The sequence below is a fragment of the Molothrus ater genome, chromosome Z, assembly GCF_012460135.2.
Source record: "Molothrus ater isolate BHLD 08-10-18 breed brown headed cowbird chromosome Z, BPBGC_Mater_1.1, whole genome shotgun sequence".
NCBI classification, from domain to species: Eukaryota; Metazoa; Chordata; class Aves; order Passeriformes; family Icteridae; genus Molothrus; species Molothrus ater.
The window spans coordinates 12,225,597-12,246,730 of NC_050511.2; the positions used below are offsets into that span (position 1 = coordinate 12,225,597).

Here is a 21,134-nt window from a genome sequence, read left to right on the forward strand (position 1 = left end):
CTAGAATGCGTATAACTGACTACAGATTTGCCAAAAATCTAGATAATGAAAGATGAGAAGAAGTTTGGACTGTTATCCTTAACAGGAACAAAATAGAAAGGAATTCTACTGTTGGTCTGAAGTGTGATAAATTGGAAAAATAAATAGTGTGCTTTAATGCATTATGCAATTCCAATCTCTCAGACAGACCTTGACTTCTTAGAATAAGCTGACAAATGATACATTTACTTTGAAAACATAACTAAGTAAACATGCCACTTAAGAATGAGTAAATAAATAAATAAATAAATAAATAAATAAATTTTAAAAAAGGTAAGTGTTTTCACATGTAAAGTGACATGTTCAGACTTTTCTGGCATGCGTTTCATTTACATGATTAGTTAGCAGGATATAATTGGTATTGTCCTTCCTCTGGTATCACTGAGCAGAAAGAGCTGACTGTCTTTACTCCCACAGTGGGAAATTATTTTAATAAAGCATTTTCAAGTTTAGCAGAAGAGTGCGTTCAATTTTAGTAGTACTTGCTAATAATGGTGTAAAACATAAATATTGTAGAAAAATCACAAGTAGAATATATGTTAATGCTCTATTTCAGGGATAACTTGCAGATAAATTGGTAAGCTCCTTTTAGCAAAAAACTAATCGTAAAATATAAACTTAAAATACTTGTTATTCTTGACACTGTTAATTTAGTGTGTTGCAAGGATCTCACAAGTATTTTTATATAAATATTCTTTGTGAAATCCTTGTGATTTGAGTACATTGATGTATAAATAAAGTATTTAAAACATAAACATGAAGTAATATTAAAAATAGACTTGACTGGTGTGAAGTTTGGAAATTACATTTATGGTGCAAGTCCCATGAACTATTTTGGGGGCTCAAAAAACTTATTATTCAAATATAACTTCTCTATCTTTTTCTAAACATAAAACTGGAACTATATCTCTGTCTGGTAAAAAGATTCAACTTCAAGTTCTTTCATGCTTATGTTGAGACAAGCTGGTGAACACTATAAGGAATATTATATAACTTGTGTCCAGGTGTATATATGTTCTTATATTACTTTTTCACTGTGAAGTTTATTATTGAAGGGCTATTAGCATTCACAGACTTGAATTTCAAAGAATTCTGAGGAGTTCTGGTATGGAAACATTAGGTGTTAGCAGAAATCCAGATCTGGAGCCATAAATTTAATTTCATTTTAAAAATGAAGGGGCCTGAGATCAATTCTGTATTGTCAAGGCTCCATTTTGTAGCATAATATCAGGTTACTCTCTTAATTTCTCCTTGGATTTGTGATGTAAACTGAAAAAAAACCTCCAGCCTGACAAAAAGTTAGTACTTTCAAGCCATACCTTAGTGTTAAAGCCAAAAGGAAGTGTAAGGCAAAGCTTTTATGTGTGTAGAAAATATTTGTGTGTCATAATTCTACCCATGTATGTAGCTCTGTTCTGCAGGTCCTGGTACAAAGTGCTGTGCACATTTGGCAGTTTTAAACCAAAATAACTCATATTAATGCTATTAAAAGGAGCTGTTTTTATAAGTTTCCCAAGACTTTTGCTATAACATTAATAAGAACCAAAAGTGTTTTCCTAAAGAACTGCCTTTGTAGAGCCTCACTTTTGGTCATGTTCCAGTAAACATCAGAAAAGTGGTAACTTCTGTGACTTTGCAAATACTCTACTTATAGAAGCAATTTTAGAAGTCACATTGCACAGTCAAGAAGGTATGGGTTTAGGTTTTTTTTCATTAGGTAAAAGTCATGGAAATCTTTTCCCTAAAGCTAATATTTTCACAAGACTGATTTGATAAATAATTTGTTATGTTTTTGATAAATAATTTGTTATTGTGCTAGCTGCTCTAAAATCAGTTGCTTTTCTTACTGGGAGAAATTTTAAGACAAAAGAAAACTTTGTTCAGACATGCTGATAAAGAACTACTGAGAAGCAATGAGATGACATTGTTTGAATTATGAACACTGCAGTGTTTATAGTATTAATGCCTGTAGTTTGACTTTTAGTATTTTGTTGTCTGAAAACAGGTTGGTTTTTTTTTTTTTTCAGAAGACTCTGTGGCCATTTATGCATTGTGGATTCTTTCAGAAATCAGATTTTACTTCTGAGCTGTTTGTTATTACGTAGTGGTCAGATCCTTTTCATGCACGAGACATGCATCAAGTGAAAATATGTTTTAGACTAGTTTTTAAATGTTTACTTTTTATGTTTACATTTCAACTGTGATAAGTGCAGAATAGTGCTTTGGAGATGTTGGCTGTTTTCTTTTGCCAGTTTCAGCATTAGAGTATGAGACATATAACTTAATGAGTACTTTGTTCTGTATATAGTATTCAGGTGGGGCTTAGGAATATTTTGTATGAATCATATGATTGGACAAGAGAGCTTGGAAGTACAACTGAGAAAAAATTTTAAATTCCTAATGTGTTTGTTCTGCAAAAACTGAATCTGATGCATTCTTTAGTCTAGGTTTATCAGCTGTCTGCAGAGAATATTCTAGCATTTACATATTATTTCTCTTGTGGGTTTCCTGTAATTTCTTTCAGTGCTTCCTCTGAGCTTAATGTGGCTGGCCATCTTCTTTTCTAAGAAAGTATCCATTTTTTTCTCTTGAGGATCAGAATGTTTATTCAGACATTGACTGTGATCTATTTTGGAAATTCACAGATTTGAATGTCTCCTTTCTATTAAAAATCAGCTTATAATACTCAGTCCAATTTGGCTGCCAGTTGATATTGCATAATAGGGTGCTTGAAGCAATTTTTAGCTTTTGAATTGTAATGTAATCATTTTTGCCAAACATTTTTGAATAAGAAGCTTAGTTTACATTACTATGATCAATGAAGAACTTTTAAAGTATTACAATATTTTAAGTGTTTCATGTAGTAAGTCATGGTTTGAGGACAGATTTAATAGATAATAGCTACTGCTGAGAAAATTATGTGAAGTCAGTACTGTATAAGAACTGAAATGCTGAAATATTAAATTAGAAGTTGCACAGTTGGTTTTTTTGGTCATCTGAGTGTTAACGTCACTAATGGGAAATAGTGTTAAAAGGTAGTTTCCTGAAAGGTGCTAGGATTTGAATGCACACAGTAATGTTCTTAAGCAATAAGAAGATTTCTTTGGGAATATTTTGGATGCCATGAGAATCCAAATCTAGCTGGCAAATGTGTTCCAATCTTGTACTTGAGATTAATCTAGAGGCAGAGGTGAAGTATTAATATAAAGTAATGTTACTTTGCACATTCTGTTAATGTGCTGGGATATAAATTCTGGCAGGTGTGAAGTGGATAGACTGCTTTGCATTCTTTGCTATCCTTATAATGAAGTATAGGGAATCAAAGGGATATCTGCTTCAGATAGAACAAGAGCCATGAAATTTGTTCATAATTCAAGTTGCTGAGATAATATGCTGAAGCTGGAATTGGGCTTTTCATTCATCAGTCAGCTTTGCACTTTCAGTTCATCTTTGTCATCTTGATACTATTATTCCATGGTTTCTGCTGCAGGTTTTCTCAATCAATGAAACATGTGTGTGAGAACACTGTTAAAACAAATGAACAGTCACCTAAGACATAGTAAACTAGACAGATGGTTATCTATTGTCATGTTTCCAAGGCTGATGGTATTATTTAGCTTTATCCTAAAGTTTGATGAAATTAAAGCCCCAACCACAAAAAAAGATTCAAGAATGCTGACCTATGACTAATATCCTGGTATGTGAGGTACAATGAAGTTTTATGTATGACTACAACATCCCGTTATAGTAATTTACAGATTACTGTAATTCCACATTCTACTTTTGGGAAGATGAAAAAGAATTTTCATCTCTAGGTAGTTAAATCTGACACATACTATTTTTCCATTGGAGTTATAATAGCATTCTTAAAGAAATATGTTTGCCAGAAATGACATTTTACATGTTTGATAAGCTATATGTGGTTAAAAGAAACACGACACATACGACAGTGGAATAAAAAACTATTCCATTAGTAAAAGACTTTCTGCCTCCTGCCTGTTTGATATAGGAGTGTATATAGATCTGTTTCTGCAATATGGTTTCTCACCATTGACACTTTAGTTTTAGTGTAAGTTTATGGGAACATTAACTGAAATGGTTTATTTCTCCCTTTTTATTTTCCTTTCTTTCTTCTTTCTTTGTAGTCACCAAATCAAGTCTTTACAGTATAGCAGCACAGGAGATGTCATTCTCGTTGTCTCTGGTAACTCTCAGGCAAAAGTTCTTGACAGAGATGGCTTCCCAGTAATGGAATGCATAAAGGGAGACCAGTACATTGTGGATATGACAAACACAAAGGTAAAGTTGGGAGCTGGAGGTTGTTTACTTGCATGCTGTGAGTATAACACTAATAAGCAAAAATGTGTATATTTTTAATGATAGTTAAAAATGCAAATGAAGAAGGGTTCATTCATAGTTCTGAAGTGATTCAACCACAGTTGGTTGTGTTTTGACCACTTTGCCCTTGTATTTTCACAAACTTTGATACAATGCTTCTATTTACCTAGATAATTTAAATTCTGGTCAGTTTTTAAAATAGCTTAAGCCTAAAAAGTAATGATAAAATCTAAAGCTCAGAGTGATGATAAAATTGATTTACTTATTTCTTGTAAAGTATATTGCCAAATAACTAAGCTTAATGCTGTTTTGCCTAAAGCTTTTCTTGTCAGATGACTATTTCTTTTGGCTGGTGATACATATATAAAACCATCAAATAACATCTGCTTTAGTTCTAGTTTGCTTAAAAATAATTTAGATTTTCTTTCTCTTGTAAATGTCTACAATACTGTAGTCCAACAGTCAAAATGCTAAAATACTTGTTATATTGCCTCATTAACTTTTCAGTATTTCTCTCCTTATTTGTGCCTAAAACAAACTGAAGTCATTGCAGCATTTCAAGAGTAGTTTCCAAATTTCTCTTTGAATGTAGGCAGTGAGCATGTGCCTGTACTTCAAAGAAGTAAAGCCAACTGGACAATATATAAATCCGGTTATATTCAGTTATATATATATAGTTATTTTCATAGTCATCATAATGGCAATTGCTTACTTTGCATGAAACACTCACCTTCTGTTTTTTTGTCTTAAAGGAAAACAACTGACTAGTCAATTTGCAACTTCAGTATTTTATGAAAAACTCATCTGAGATTAAACCCCTCTTGATTCTGAAATTCTGTTTCCTCAGTTTTCTCCAACAGGATCTTTGGCTAGTGTAGATTGACACTGGCGTATTGTGTCAGTATTGTTGTTACTGTTAATTCTGTTACTCTTCTGTCTCTTGAAAAAGTTTGTGTGAAACTGTAGTGATGCCTGTTGTTTCATCCTTACTCTGCATTACAATTCTCCCAAGAGAAAAAGAAGTGTGATTCTGTGCTTGTTTCTGAAAGGAAAAAAAATAGTGGAAGAGTGTAAGGGTTTTTCTAATTCAGAGATGAAACCAAGTAGGGATGAAATGGATGGAGTACATACAATCTGTTAAATCATCCTGATGTCAGTCAGAAGGGTCCAAATTTGTGCCTCAGCTTTCATGTGATTCCACTTGAAGGATGTGGAGTAAAAGTTGTAAAACCTTGTAAGGGACTTAAAGTTGTAAAACCTTAAAGGGACTTACAGCTTGCAAGTCCCTTAAAGACCTCTGTGTTTATTTCTTTAGGGTCACACAGCAATGCTCAATTCAGGTTGTTGGCATCCAAAGATAAAGGAAGAATTTTTGACATGTTCTAACGATGGGTAAGTATTAAGGTCTATCTTTCTCACTGTTTTTTGGGAGGCTTGTTGAGCTCTTGTATTTTACTGTGCCTTAATTTACTTTGAATATAATTATTTTTAATCTTTAGTAACTACTTAATATAGTGAGATCTGGAAGGAAATACTATATTCCTTTTGCCTCTAGATAATAAATGTATTTTGTTTGTATTATTTTAGTTCTGTAACTTGAAATAATTTTTAATAATATTTCATGAAAGTTGTTGGTTAATTGTTTTTTACAAAAATTCTTGGACAAAATTTTACTTTATCTGGTATTCCTTTGGAGTAAAATAATTCCTGTGGAGAAACTCAATGTAACTGAATTCACTAGGAAGATTGAGGATTTCAATTTGAAGTTACAAGTTTCACTTTAGGTGTAACTGAATATTGATGGGTGTTGTTTGACAAGTGTCAAAGAGACTGTTAGAAATTATTTTGTGGCTTCAGTCTTGATCTTTGTGGTTAGAATCAAATGGCAAATGGCAAAATATCACATGGTTAGAATCAAATGGCAAAATGTCATGTGACATCTGCATTAATTAAGTTACTGCAGCTGTCAGTAGCAGGTTCATGAATGATTTTTTACTGATGTTTTAAATATGCAATCTCCTTTACTCTAGAGTGGCAGTAAGGATTTTCCCCACTAAAGTATCTGTAGAGTAGTCAACTGTAAAAAGAAGACTTCAATTATCCATTTCTTTAAATAACATTTTTTTTTCCCAAAAGGGACTGACTTACATGGGTACATGAAAATATTATTTTAAGGGGAAAATTCACAGTTTCTGATAAGACCATGTCAGAAGGAGAAAAGCCTGAATACTACATTGTGCTTTATGGAGAAATTAAGTTTTAAAAATACACTTGAGCAAACTGTATATTGTTCCAGGTTTTAGGCAGAGAGGTACTACTTCCATAATAGGAATTATTATTAAATGCTAGAGTCAGTACTTTAGGCAGTTTGTTGATATTTTGAATGCAGTTAGACATTAGTAGGGTTTCTTTATTAGGTTGGGTAGTTTGTAGATCATGAAAAACAAATTAAGATACTATAAATGATGAAGATTTCTAATTTTTCCCATCTAATCAAGTCCCCTAACTAATATACCAAAAATACACTCAGTACATTCCTGATACTTGAATTGCTGTGAATTAAAATGGTCTGGACAAGTAAGAGAAAACCCAATAAACACTACTATAAATGGCTGCATAATTGCATTTTCACAGATGCTACATGGCTGAAATTGCAACAAAAGTATTTTAAACTGATTGCATTGTGCTTCATGCTAGTGACAGGTCTTTCAAGGATTTGGATATGTCCTGTGAAAATAAACAATTTGTATTGCTTAATTTGCCCCACAGGGCTTGAACACGCTATTCTGTCTGTGAAATTTAATAGTAACAGAAACTAAAATCTCTTGAGTTTAATCAGTAATCCATTTTAAGATTGGAGCTGTGAATGAGAATTGAAAAGAATAGTTCCAGTTGGAAGGGACCTAGAATGATATCCAACTCTCTGACCAGTTCAGGGCTGTCCAGAAGTTAAAGCCTGTTGTTAAGGAAAATCACCCATCAACCATATCACCAGGAAGCCTGTGTTGGTCTGGAACTACCTTATCAGTAAAGAAATGCCTCCTAGTGTCCTGTCTGAACTTTCCCTGGCACAGCTCTGAACCATTCCCATGCATCCTGCCCCTGGATGCCAGGGAGAAGAGCTCAGCACCTCCCTGTGCCCTTCCCTTCCTCAGGAAGCTGTGGAGAGCAGTGAGGTCACACCTCAGCCTCCTTTTCCCCAAAGTGGACAAGCCCAAAGACTTCAGCTGCTCCTCACTGGAGGTTCCAGCTCTGATTCCCTCCTCAGGATGCACGGAAGGACCTTCCCATCCTTCTCTGCCAGCAGGGCCCAGCAGGCCCCAGGCGAGGCCAATCCCCTCCCTGGGCCGGCTGTGCCCTGCTCGGTGCTCTGGGATGGGCTTTGGCTGTGCCCTGCTCCATGCTCTGGGATGGGCTTTGGCTGTGCCCTGCTCCGTGCTCTGGGATGGGCTTTGGCTGTGCCCTGCTCCGTGCTCTGGGATGGGCTTTGTCCTTGGGGCTGCCCGGGCACTGCTGACCCACAGCAAGCCTACAGAGCTAAAAAGGCTGATTAGGGAAGGTCATCTGATCATGGCACTATTTAGTCAGTTTTTAAAACATAATTAATTCAAAGAGATAAATAAAAGCCGTAATGTTATTTTCATTAACGATGTTGTGTGAAGGTGAGTTGAGTTAGTGAGTAGCACACCTTTGAAAATATAGGTTCCATTATTAAATTTGGAGCACAAGTCTGATGAGGAGCAGCAGAGAGAACTGGGGTTAAGTCTGGAGAAGAAGAGACTGGGGAGAGGGGACCTTAATACTCTCTACAGCTCCCTGAAAGGAGGGTGTTGCCAGGTGTCAGTCTATCTCTTCTCCCAGGTAACAAGAGACAGGGCAAGAGGAAATGGGCCTCAAGTTGCCCCAAGTTACGTTTAGATTGGAAATTAGAAAAAAATTCTTCTCTGAAAGGGTGGTCAGGCATTGGAACAGGCTGCCCAGGGGAAGGGGTGAAATTTTCATTCATGGAAGTGATTAGGTATATGTATTTGTGGGGTATCTGGCAGTTTTAGGTTAATGGTTGAACTCAATGATCTTCAGCATCTTTTCCAACTTTAATGATTCTAATTGACAGCAGTTGCTGGAATTATACCAGCTATTTTAACCAGTATCATGTGAGTTTCTGACTTCTTTTTGGTGGTAATTTTTGAATGAGGAAAAATAACTTCTGTAAGATTGCTTTAATAGGGTATTCTCAGAGAATATTTTGTGTCGGAGAGTAACTAGAGTACTTACGTGTCAAGGCAGAGAGTTTAAATCTAAAGAAAGAAATGGTCTGTGTCAGCAAGATATAATTTAAACTTTTATTGGTTTTGCTTAAAGGAAACAGGTTTTCTGAATTTTAAGTAAATGCAATTTGTACCAAGCATTCTAGAAACCAGATTTTTTTCATTTAATACTGTTTATTTGACATTTTGCATAGAATGAGTTGTGGTTGTCATTAAATGTTGTAACTGTATCTATCTGTCAGTCTAATTTTTTTTTACATTTATTTCAGTATTTATACTTGACCCTTAGGTGTTAAAGAACAGTATTTCATCAATTTGTAAAGCTGGCTTTTTTGTTCAAGCCAATAGATTTGCACTTGGTTAAATCCTGGCCAAAAGATGAAACTGTTGAAACTGTTGAAAACCAGCATAAAACTTGGTTTATGTTACATGCAAAGAAAACAATATAATTATAAGAAAACTTGAATTTTGAAGACTGTGGGCTTCTCAGGTCAGACCAAAAGACTGGCAGTCTTTATTCTAGGGAAGAGAGGTCTAAGTAGGGAAGTATGTGATCAAAGTTTGTGAAATGTCCAGGATGGTAGGTAAGCTGAATGTGGAACTGTTGTTTTTGAAAACCTCTTTGAAACCTAAGAGGTATTTCTTGAAAGTAGATATAGTAAAGTTTAGAACTAATAAAAGAAAAGAAAAATTGGGTGCTGCTCAGATTTATTCTGTAAGGTGTTGTCACAGGAGAACATGGAGGCAAGTTTAAAAAGGGATGAGAAAAATACATGTTTACAAGCACTTATAAACAGATAGGAAATGCAGTAGGCATTATAATACCTTCTATATGACAGTTGTGAATAGTAAGGTGAAATGAAGGGAATTAACTGTAATGACCAGACTCTGAATACAGGGCTAGATGAACCTATGATCAGATGTAGCCAGATGTTTCTTATATCTTTATGTTATTCAGTGACAGTAAATAATTAAGATGTAATTTCATATGGCATTACTGTTGATAATGTAGTGTGTGGATTCTCAAGGTACATAGTTTTGCAATGGTTTTATATCTGGAGTTGTGTGGTGTTCATGTGAATAAGTTAACTGCTAAGGTCTTCTCTCAAGCAAGTGGTGAGACAAAGCCCAATCTAGCTTTACATGGCTCTGGTGCATAGAGATTTTTGGTACGAATGTTTATAGTTTTAAACAAAAAAAAAACCCTAAAAAACCAAAACCAAAAAACAAAACAAAAAAAGCCAACACCAAACCAAGCAAACAAAAAACCCCAACACTTTTTACAAGGCAGGAGACCTGCCTGTACCCAGTTTTGACATTCCTGACATGATACATTAATGTGCTTTGATGTTCATAGAACTTGACATATTACATTCTCACGTAATTTAAGAAGACCATCTATACTCATAAGAGGAGAAATTAAAAGCTTTAGAATATTGCATATCAGAGGAAAAGGTGCAAACATCTACTCTTCGTCTTTTACTCTGAGTGCACCACTGATCTTGTATAAAGTGAAGACAAGCTCTGGAAATTCGGCCATAGATTACTATTAGTTTTGTTCTAAGATTTTTACTAGACATGGGTGTAAGAGTAAATTACCTTAAGTACAGGGACTGCTCTGAAACTTTCAAGAGAGAATGTTGATACTGTGTATGTATCTACAACTTTTGATTTAATCCACACATTGAGAAGAGGAACTATCATGACTGGCATGTGTGGGGGAGTATACACCTGACACTTAGCACCAAAAAGGGATCCTTTAGAGGGTCATGCTTTATGGATGTGGGAAGATGATACCAGGGATGCTCTTAACAGCTGTGAAGGAAAGCTGAAGATCTTCTCTTTTTGCTGGTTTTAATCTGTGTTGGACATCACACAGAACAGTAAAGCGCAGTGATAGCTGTCTCTTAAACAGAGACTTCTCTACTCACATGATGAGTATTTCTATGCAGAGAGGTGCCGTGTACTCCAGACCTGGTTGCCAGAACCATAATTTTTTTGAAGATGCTTGCAAGAAAAGATTTAAAGGTTTTCAGTAATACTCCAGGAGTTTGGAAGATGCTAAAAATAATGGTTGAAGCATTTGTGTCATGCTCCTTGGGGCACACTGAATGGCAGGGTTTGAGGCTGAAGGAGGACACAGGACAGCACGTGAGGGATGTTAATATACTGTTAAACCCTAATTCTGTATTGTATGGCTCTAGATAGCATTTATACCTCCTCTAGAGAAAACAGTAATTCATAAACCAAATGAATGAGTATTTGCAAGTTGTAGATTGTATTTTATCTGATTCCTGTAGCATTTACACTGTCTGTCTTTAGTTGAATGGTTGCCACCTGAATACAGTTTAAAAATAAAGTAAGAAAAGAAAATGGCATTTTCTGGGTGGCATGTTGAAACAGAAGTTTTCATAATGCATAAAGAAGTTAAAAAGCAAAATTTGCAAGTGGTCTTGTGTCAAATGAAAGTAACACATTTTAAATATTTTTTAAGTAAATGCTTTTCAAATATTTTAAATCCATATTTCTTTTGATGTTAACTTGCTATAGCTCAAATACTCACTTAGGGATAGTCTTTATATGTATGTGACAGTCACTTTTGATTTCATATGACTAAGAGTGTAGTAGTAGTCTGAACTAAAAAGTAATGCAAATGAAAGCTCTTAAAATTGCTATTGTAAATGAAATATTTTGAAAGGTGATCTGTTTCTTATACCAAGGTGACTTATGCATGGCATTCAAATATGCTATACATTTAAAAAAAATCCTAGAAATAGGTTTTGATGATAAAATATTCTAATGTGCAGTTATTAGGCTTTTTGTAAATTTATTACTTCAGACTGCAGATACATGGGTTACCAGCAGGGAGTCTCAGTGAGTTTTATATCACTGTTCAAGGGCACAATGTTGAACGCAGGAAAAAATACACAAGAAAATGACACAGGTCCATCAGACTTCTCTGTGAAACATCATCTTCTCAGGTCAGCTTGCACCCTGAAATGAGTCACAGCCTAGACACAGCAGTTATGGAATAAGTCTGAAAATTCCCCTTAACTTGTACAAGTTCCTGCCCACTTATGCAGTTGTTAGTGGATACATACACATCTCAGTAAGCTCACTTCATTTTATTTTCCTTGAAAATATTCCAGATGATGGCTTGTGGAAACATGTAATACTATACTCTTTTTTTTTTTCCATGTTATGGCCAGGTTTGGTTTTCTTTTTGGTCTTATTTTAAACAAATAGTTTAATTACTCTGAGATTACAGATGAATAATAATTTTTTGGGGGTTTTACAGGTTGTTAAGCATTTATTGGCTTTTAATTGCAGAAAGAAGTAAGAAAGTTGTCAGTTCTGTCAGTAATCTGGTGATTAACTGTAAGTATATGAATGAATAACACTAGCCTAGGGATTTAGCTGAAGTCGGTGTTTATTTGAGTGCATTTTTTAAATGAGAATAAATGTTGTGCAGAGATTCTCATTTGTGGGAATTTTGATATTCTCAGTGCTTCAGCTAGTCAATATTTCATGTGATTAGAACAAAATTATGTTAAAAGACAAACATAGAAAAGCAATTATCTTCTCCATGGAACTGCAGTAATTCTCAAGTTTGCATTACAGATAATTTTAATTTTAATGAATTTGAGACTAATTATTAATTAATTAATTAATTTATAATCAACCTTTCACTGTTTTAAAAGTATATATACAATGCTTTCATCAGTATTGATATTCACTTGAGCCATTTTCTTGCACAAGCTATCTCTTTTCATTTATGGCTATATATTGCCTAGAACTTTAAATATGCAACAACTATTCCTGAAAGATCAGTCCTTTTCCATTGCATGTACTCCTTGCCATTCTAGATAAGGTTCAGATACAGTGTGTGATCAACACTGTCTTTGTATTTCCTGTAGATCCTTTGCCACATTATTTGGCTTATTTGGAAGATAAGGATCTTTCATCTTAAGGCAAGGATCTTTCATTTTAGCAGCAGTATGTTGGATTAATGTACAGAACAGCATTAAGGGTGATAGCAACAGAAATTCCAACATTTATAAATTGCCTAAAAGTGAAAAAAAGGTTTGGAATTTAGGAAGTCTTTAAAAAGTTTTTTATTCTTGTCTTTAAAAAGTTTTTTTATTCTCTAGAAATACACCTGAGCAGAGTGACCTTTAAAAATACCCTGTGTTTTAAGACATAACTAACTCTTTGTTTATATTATTCCAAAATATCAGTTGATGTCTATGTAATAACAAAGAAGGAAGAGGAAATGGATAATGTTGTTTTTGTTATTTGGATGTTTTCTTATCGCAAATGTGATAGGTAGTGCTGTAAGAATAAGCAAGAGAGGTCAGTGATGTTAAATGTTCCAGCAACAGGTGTTCGGTGCCCTTACTCTCATATATTTTTTCCTTTTAGAAGCAGAATCACAGCCAAACTTGAAATTTAGCAGTCGTGAACTTTATGATCTGTCATTGCAGCTTGGGTTATGGTTGATTAACAGCTGGTTTACTGTAGAGCATTCCTCTCACAAGTCTTTCCTCTCTCATCCTCTAGTAAGTAAAGTTAGGGTTCCTACTCTCTAAAAGGTATCCTAGAGAGTATTTACTGCCATCACAAATTGACCTCTGTGATAAGTTATTTAGGGACAACTTCAGTGCAGATCTATCTTAATTATTTCAGTCAAGTAGCTTCAAATCTTCAGAAACAGAATTTTGTATTTAAGGCACAATTGAATTCTTAGTCTTTTGTCAAATGCATGTTTCAAATATGAAGTTATTCTGCTCTCTGGAATATGGTTTTTAACTTTTGTTTTAACCATATATTGTTGCTTACTAAATATTATCTGTGTCTTTTTTTGTAATTTCAAGCAGCAAAATTCAGTTAATGAAGGATGAGTAGGTTGCATATCATGTATCTGCTGTTTGCAACCGTTGCTGTTCAGATGATTTTTCTTTAGGATGGCTGTTATGTCCTAGACACTACTAGGGACTTCTGAAATTTGCCGTGTCTTAGTGAACACTGCTGTTTTGTGATGACTTTTATCTCAGCTTACCTTTCAGTCTTCATATGTTGACTATTTCCATCCTGTTAACTAAGTTTGCATCTAGAATGCCTGCTGTCTCATCTTCTCCTATTAGCTGCCTTGTTTCTGTCTCTGTAGGTGGGAGCTATCAGTGAATGACTTCTCTGTCATAGATAGCTGTTTTCTAGTTTTTTATTAGGCTCAGAACAGCATTTAACCTGGTAATTTGACAGAAAAGAGATTTGAGCAGGTCTGGAATAGCACTGCTGAAAATGGCCAGCAGTTAGTTTCACTGCCCATGGAACAATCAGTTATTCCCATGATGTTGTTCAGCTTGTCTTGAGGTTCAGCCCAGATGATTCTGTTTTTCTTTAATTGAAGTCTGTGCCCCATAAGCTTAAGAGCCAAGTCACCTATTATAGATCACATACTTAGTATGTTCTCAGGAGTGCACAAGATCTGGTATCTCCAGCCTGCTTGGCTCTGCACTGTGAAGGACACCTCCACTGGCTGTGAAGATAGGCATTTATGGCATTATATGGCATTTCTCCTTAGATTTATAGACTCTAAGCTTCAGGTTACATACTGTCTGCTTACTCCAGGTTGACAGCAGCTCAGCCTAAGCTGATTTCACTGAAAGTGAATACAACCCTTGAGTTGGTTGAACTCTGCTAAAGCTTGGAACAGCATTGTTGACAACTCGAGAACTTAAGCTATACTTTTACTTTTCTTTAATGCTTTTACATATCAGGAATACAGTGCATATGAAAACATAGTGGAGAGCTGAATTTGGGCTTGTGTGGTTTAGTGTAAGTGTAGTTATTTTGTCTTGCTTAATTGCAGAATTTATAGATTTTTTCTGAAAAATGTATTTGAAGAAATATAGTGATAAAGCTTGTTACATAGGCTGTCCTTGTTTTGTTTAAAAGCCCCAAAGTACAACATTGAAGCAAGCTTTGAATAAGTATTAATAGTCCTAACACCTTCAGTGTTTGAAACATTTTATATGTAATAAACACAGTTAACACTGACCCATCTGCAGCTTCGAAAACTGCTGAGAACAGTAAGATAGCAATTGCAGGGCTACTACCAAGATATTTGTACAAATTTTAGTTGCAACTTAAGCTTCAGTACTGCTTCTGTCTTCACAGATTTGAAGGCTAATTGGAAAAAGCATACTTGAAAATAATTACTGATGTTTTACCTTCATTTGGGGGATCATTTAAAAATGTTTAATTGCTGTCTTAGGCTTTGCTTCCACTTTCTAGATTTATTTCTTAAAACAACCTGCATGTTATACAGAGTAGGACCTGTTTTGGGGTCCAAAGTACCTACTCACCAAAAAGATCACCCTGAATTATATCTAGTTGCATCATACTACTTTATAGGGTAGGGAATGCAAATAACATTATGGTAAATTTATTGAATTTACCAGAGGTATAGTATTACTTGGACTTTCATCTTAGAAAAAGAAATAACTCTTGCCAAATTGCTTCAAGCACATATGTTTATAGGTGTGTATACACATATACATTCACTTACTGTGCCATATTCCATATTGAAAGGGAAATCATTAAGTTTGAAAATGTTTCTTCAAGATTTTATGAGATACTTTTATTCCTAGTACAATATTACAGTTTAGGAAAATTTTCAGAATTAATATAGAACATAGAGGAATACAGTTCTGTCAACTGATTTATTTTTAATTTTACCAAGGTAAAGTTTTTTACTACAGCAAGAAACTTGAAAGTATTTTTGTGCGTCATAAGAAAGTACACATTTAAAAAATTGGTTGATTTATCTGGCAAGCACAGAATTTTAGTGTTCACAGTAGCTCAGTACTTCCTGAAGAGTTTGCTTATTTTAGAACAGTGCAGTGAGTAGAGCAAGAAAGGACAGTCTTTTCAAAGGCTTTTGCTAGGCAATTGCAACATTCTTAGCTTAGATGGGAAGGCAGAAGTTTTAGTGTGTATATTTGCTTCTTTTATCCCAGAACACATGGTAGTTCACTTCTCACCTGTATTGTGTAATTCTTGGGTCATATGGATAAGCTTCCCTGAAAGTTTGTTTCCTAACCCCTTTCAGTCAGACTGGAAAAGCTTTTCTCTTACATCTTCTCTGGTCCTGGCTCACCTTGACTGAGAAAAGAGAATACTTTTGTGCAGTTCTCTTAGCTGGTCTGTGGGGTAACTTCTGGAAGAATACAAATTACAGGAAACTGGAAATTTTAGTATTTCTATCAGCTCAACTTAATATCAGATAGGGAAGAAGATGGGAATTTGCTCTTTGTGAAATTGATAGGAAATTTCCCATGGTTTAGGGTCATATACCATATACCCATATACCTGGGTCAGCCCAGGTTGCTGGGCAAATGCTTCCATTGTGGTGACTTTGTTCCACAAGTATCTTTCACTGGCAATTTCCTCTCCTGTCTTCTCCGTTAAGAAATGTATCACATCTTTTATTTTATGAATACAGAACCTTTCTTCTCATATATTCAGTGATAATTTTAAACTATAACTCAGTATAAAGGACTATTTTCTCATGAGATATGCATCTTATTCAAATGACCAGAATTTTTTGCTTATTCTAGCACTAATGGGAAGTACAATCGACTTAGTAAACTAAAGTGTTTTTGTTTGATAGTAAGGAAGTGGAGTAGACAAGGATTTATTTTGGCACATTTCCTTACAAAGATAAAATATGCATTATATCTAAGAAAATAAAATTAAATTGCAATGATTAATGTTCATATCTGATTCTGTATTAGAGCTACAAAGTAATGACTAATGATACTTAATATCCTATAGATCAAAACTCTGTGAAAATATTTGCTTTGTGATTTTTGACGTTTAGAACTGCAGGTAATTTCATTGTTTGACTAATGTAATTTTAAGTTGTTTCTCTTATCAGAGTCCTCATATTATATAAATATATGTTTTAGTTAAAATCCCCCTGCTAAGTTGCTTGTTTAGAGATGTATGTAGGGTGGTTTTCATTTTTCATGGAATGAATTGGAACAGCCTGTAGTTACATTTCTCTGCTAATACTGGTTTCAAAGGTGCATGGTTTCACTTCATGGAAGATGATGAAGCCTGAAAAAGTTTCCAGTTCAGAAAATTCTGTTTAAGGCCAATAAATCCCATTTCGCAAGTGAGATTGAATACCATGGAAATTATGTATGGGTTTTTGTGAAAGAAGTTTCTCTTGTTTATTTAATAAAGCCTTTTATAACTTTTTGTATAGTATCCATTAGTAACTTATAAGCAGTAAATTACGTTCCAAAATATTTTGAATTTTTTTTCTGTTAATTCCAATAAGTTTTGTTTCTGCCTTTTAAAGGATTAATCTTGTAAATACATGTGAGACATTTGTCATCTATCAACTGGGCTAGCTAATAGGAAGAGATCTTAAAACTGATAATCCGAAGTAATCAAAACAACATGTTTCTAATGCAATTTCATAAGACTGAACTATTTCCTCAAAACTTCTATATTTTTATAAATTATTTTAATTAAAGCAGATTTTATCAGAGAAAGTGTGAATACTTCTAGTAAAATCTGAACAATTAGTATTAGCCACTGACTCTGAGAGCAGATTGGTTAGTGAGCTGGTTAGTGTTAGAAAACAATAGCATGGGAAATCATGCACAGAGAATAAAGTTATGTAGTGTTAATTATGTATAACCTTTTTTTTTCTGTAGTATGAGGCTGCAGAAAAGCAGATACACATCCTGTAAAAATCCATGCCTACACAGAGAATGAACTTCTACTAATGGCATTGGTAAAGGAGATGATGTTAATATTATATTTCAGCAATACCCGCTGAGTTCTGTGTCTAGTTACAATGACAGCAGTCTAAAAAGAATGCTAGAAGACGAAAAGGAAATTTAAATTCACCTAATTCAAGAGTATTCAGGAAGTTGAATACATTTCAGTTTATTGAATAGGATACTAGGAGACTTGGCAATAGCAAAAAAAAATTGAAACAGAGATTAAATGTCAAACATTTGAAAAGTCTTTAAATTGTTAAAGATGTAGGTTGACTCAGTAATTGAAAGCTAGCAAGATATGTCTGGGAGAATGAAAGTATTTCTTTATGAACAGATGTATTATGTGACTGATTATTAAGACTGATTATGTGGAATGATTATTAAGGAAGAAATGCAGTAAATTCTTTACAAGTTGTAGCTTGCACACAGAAATTATGGATGAAATTTCTCTTTCAGTCATCAGACAAACCAGTGAACACAAAAAGAACAACCATTTAATCAATTTGAGATTGGAACAGGCTGGGGATTCTCAGTGTTAAAAACTGTAATCAAGCTGTTCATATGACTTAGCTTTTTAGAGGTAAGGGCTTGGTATTGAGCTGTTAGTGTCTGTTAAAGGTACTCAGTTTTTGAGGGTAGGAAGAAGTCCATATATAGTCCTTCTGAGGATGGCAGAACTGTCCATGTGGAGCTGCCGGTAGGAGATATATCCCATTGTTGTTACCATAGCACATTATTTGCAAGACTTTATTCCTGTTTTATTTGAGTGGTTTTTTTTCTCCAAAATCAGTCTGCTTTCACAGTTTTATCAACCAATTCCTCATTGACTTTTTAGCTCATATCCCCCATTCTGTCTCCAAATCATTCCCCAATAGATAATTTTGCAGTTGTTTTGTGGCAATAATGTCAATTTTTTAAGCTAATATTGTCATTCAGATACTTTCTAATAAAGCTTTATATTAAATGCATTCCTCTTGGGAGGGATTAGTTTGGTTTCGTAAATGTTTCTTCTCCTTGAAATCTTTCCAGGCATGTGATTTGTGAAATCTTCAGTTTGCTAGGACAGAAAACATATTCTGATATTCTTCAGTTTAGCTCATTAATGGTAGTGGAAACTTCTGGTCAGCTAATCTCTACAATTAAGATCCACATTCACTTGTGTCTGTATGATTTAGAACATGCTGGAAAACATTTCAGTCTCCTGAGGATGAACTTTTGGTGAGATAAGATGCAGATCTTCTTTTGTCATCATAAACTTACTAGACCATATACATTCCTCCTTTCAAAATAAATAATTTACTTATACTCATGTGTAGCTTTCTTCTGTTGTGTAATTCACAGTGAATTAAATGGATAGCAGAATAACAGGTACTGAAAAGTCTCAGAGATGAAAAAAGATGTCTTCCCTTTTTTGGTGGTATACACTTAGGCTTTAAAAATTAATTATTCTATCAGCACGTTTATTAAAAAAATCTAGCAAATAATTTAACTTAAAGCAGATTTGGTTTGAGATATAGTTTAGCTTTAAAACTCTTGTAGAAAAAAACCTACTTTAGTTCATGCAAACTATAAAATTCTGAATTTTTTTTTAATAATTTTTTAGTTTACTTATCTATAAATGATGTGTCATTCCAGCATCTGTTTACACACAGCATGAACTGCTTTTCCTTTGAAAGGTTTTTGTTAGTCTTTCAAGAAAACTGAACGTTGTGCCTGTGAAAAATACATAATATAGTTGTCTTCTTGGACCACTAAATCAAAATTGCCATTTAAATGGAATATATATTCCCAGTTCTTTCATACAGTGAGACAACTTCAGAGGACCAGAGTCCATAGCCATGATTTGTTTGCTCTAAAAACTTTTTCAAGTAAATGAAGAATGTCTCTTCTATTTTACATGAATGTTGGCCATTGAGTAACAAGTCTCACAGTGACTCTAGAATGGCTTGAGTTTGAGCCCAACACCCATCTAGAGGGATCTAGATGATCTAGATAATAGACTGTTAGGCACTGTACATGAAAAATTATAGCATTATAATTTAGTTTCACAGATTTGGATATTTTGAGGAAAAATCAATGTAATTTTAAATTTGCTGTTTGGCTTGCAAACTCCTTTTTTTTTTTGTTTAAGATTTCTTCTGAAGGCTAGCACTCTTATGACAGGGTTGATGGAATGAATATTGTGAACATTCCTTATCTGCTTTGTTAGAAAGACAGTGCCTTGATTTGGAGAACCTCTTCGTCAGGTTACATTCAAATGAATGATTTAGCAATGAAACAAACAGATGGTAACTTATTGGACAATGCCAAGTAGATCTTCAAGTAGATATATACTAACATCCATTTATTCAAAATGCAAATAAATAAAATATTTAACAAGTTGGTTACTTGTTTTTCTTGTTTCCGAGCCTCTAGTTGGAACTTGCATAATACTTCAAGTGAAAGCTCACATACTCATGAAGTCTACCAGTTTCAAGAGTGTAAGTTGTTGGAAAAATAGAAAATACTGCAAAGTTTCTGAAGGTGTTAGGGATTTGGAAGTCACCCCCTTTTTTTTTTTTTTTTTTTTTGAAACATGTCATTTTATGGAATATAACTTAAATGTATTCCATGTAATTTTGGTGCCATAATGTAGCTAGACTTTAAAGTAGTGAGCCTAACAAGCTTTATTTCTTGTTATGACTATTTGTGAATTAGAAATTTACTTAAATAAGCCACTCCCAGACTGTTACAGATAATACTACTTAGGACTAAATATCAAACGTATGTGACTAGTGCAACATTCATAAAATTCAGACAAGGGGAAAGCTATTAACAAGAATTAACAAGAGGTTTAAGAGAAACTTGATGTTTATGTGCATGCACACAAGTGAGCATCAAGAGTAAGGAACTAATAGTTTGGTACCTGGTCCCAAAATAAAGTAATTTTACTAAAGTGATTTTTAAATATTTTGTCAGTTAGAGGTTTTAAGTCTTTATCTCACTGGTCACCCATGTAAATAAAATATTTTTTGCTTCCACGCAAATCTGGTTTAACCAGTATTTTATAGAATCTTTTACTATTTAAATACTGATATTGAAATGCCACGCAGATTATCTAAAAACTTGTTCTCAAGAGTTGCAGGAGGTAAAAATAAAGCAGAATTGGCATTCATGAAGATCAAATTACTTAGGGCGATTTTTGTATCTACTTTATTTATCCTCTCAAAATTGATGTCTTACTTATTATGTCAGCCATCGTAATTCAGCTGTTTGAAACAGTGAGGCTTAGGAATTATGTGTATCAATTAAGTTCTGATGAGTTTTTTTCTTTCTTCTGTTTTTGGAACAGCAGAATTCACATCCTTTCATGCAGAACGATGGTATTCTGCAGGAAGAGGGATCATTGTGGGTTAAAGTTCTGTCACTTATTAAAATCTCCTGATAAGTCACAATTTTAAGTGTTTAGAAAAATTTTCTCTGCAGACTTCCTTGTAAGAGTGCCTCCATCAGAAACGTGTGGTTATCTCACAGGTGTGTAGTAATTTGCACTGCACTGGCATAGCAGTTTGCTTTTTGTCTTGATGTGTCTAAAGGTGTGAAGTCCATTACAGATCCATGAGGATGGCTTCTCCTACACTAACTTATCTGTTTATAGATACCAACGCAGTGCAGAGCTGATTAAGAGAGTGCAGCAAATGAGCAGGCC

At 34.2% G+C, this 21,134-nt stretch overlaps 1 protein-coding gene across 1 annotated transcript in view; it reads left to right on the forward strand.

Moving 5' to 3' along the window:
- WDR70 (WD repeat domain 70) overlaps positions 1–21,134 on the forward strand; it is a 124,964-nt gene that overhangs the window by 37,434 nt on the left and 66,396 nt on the right. The window contains exons 8-9 of the mRNA XM_036403487.1: positions 4,185–4,338; positions 5,693–5,769. Of these exons, the coding sequence (XP_036259380.1) occupies positions 4,185–4,338; positions 5,693–5,769 (231 nt within the window). The remainder of the gene's footprint in view (positions 1–4,184; positions 4,339–5,692; positions 5,770–21,134) is intronic.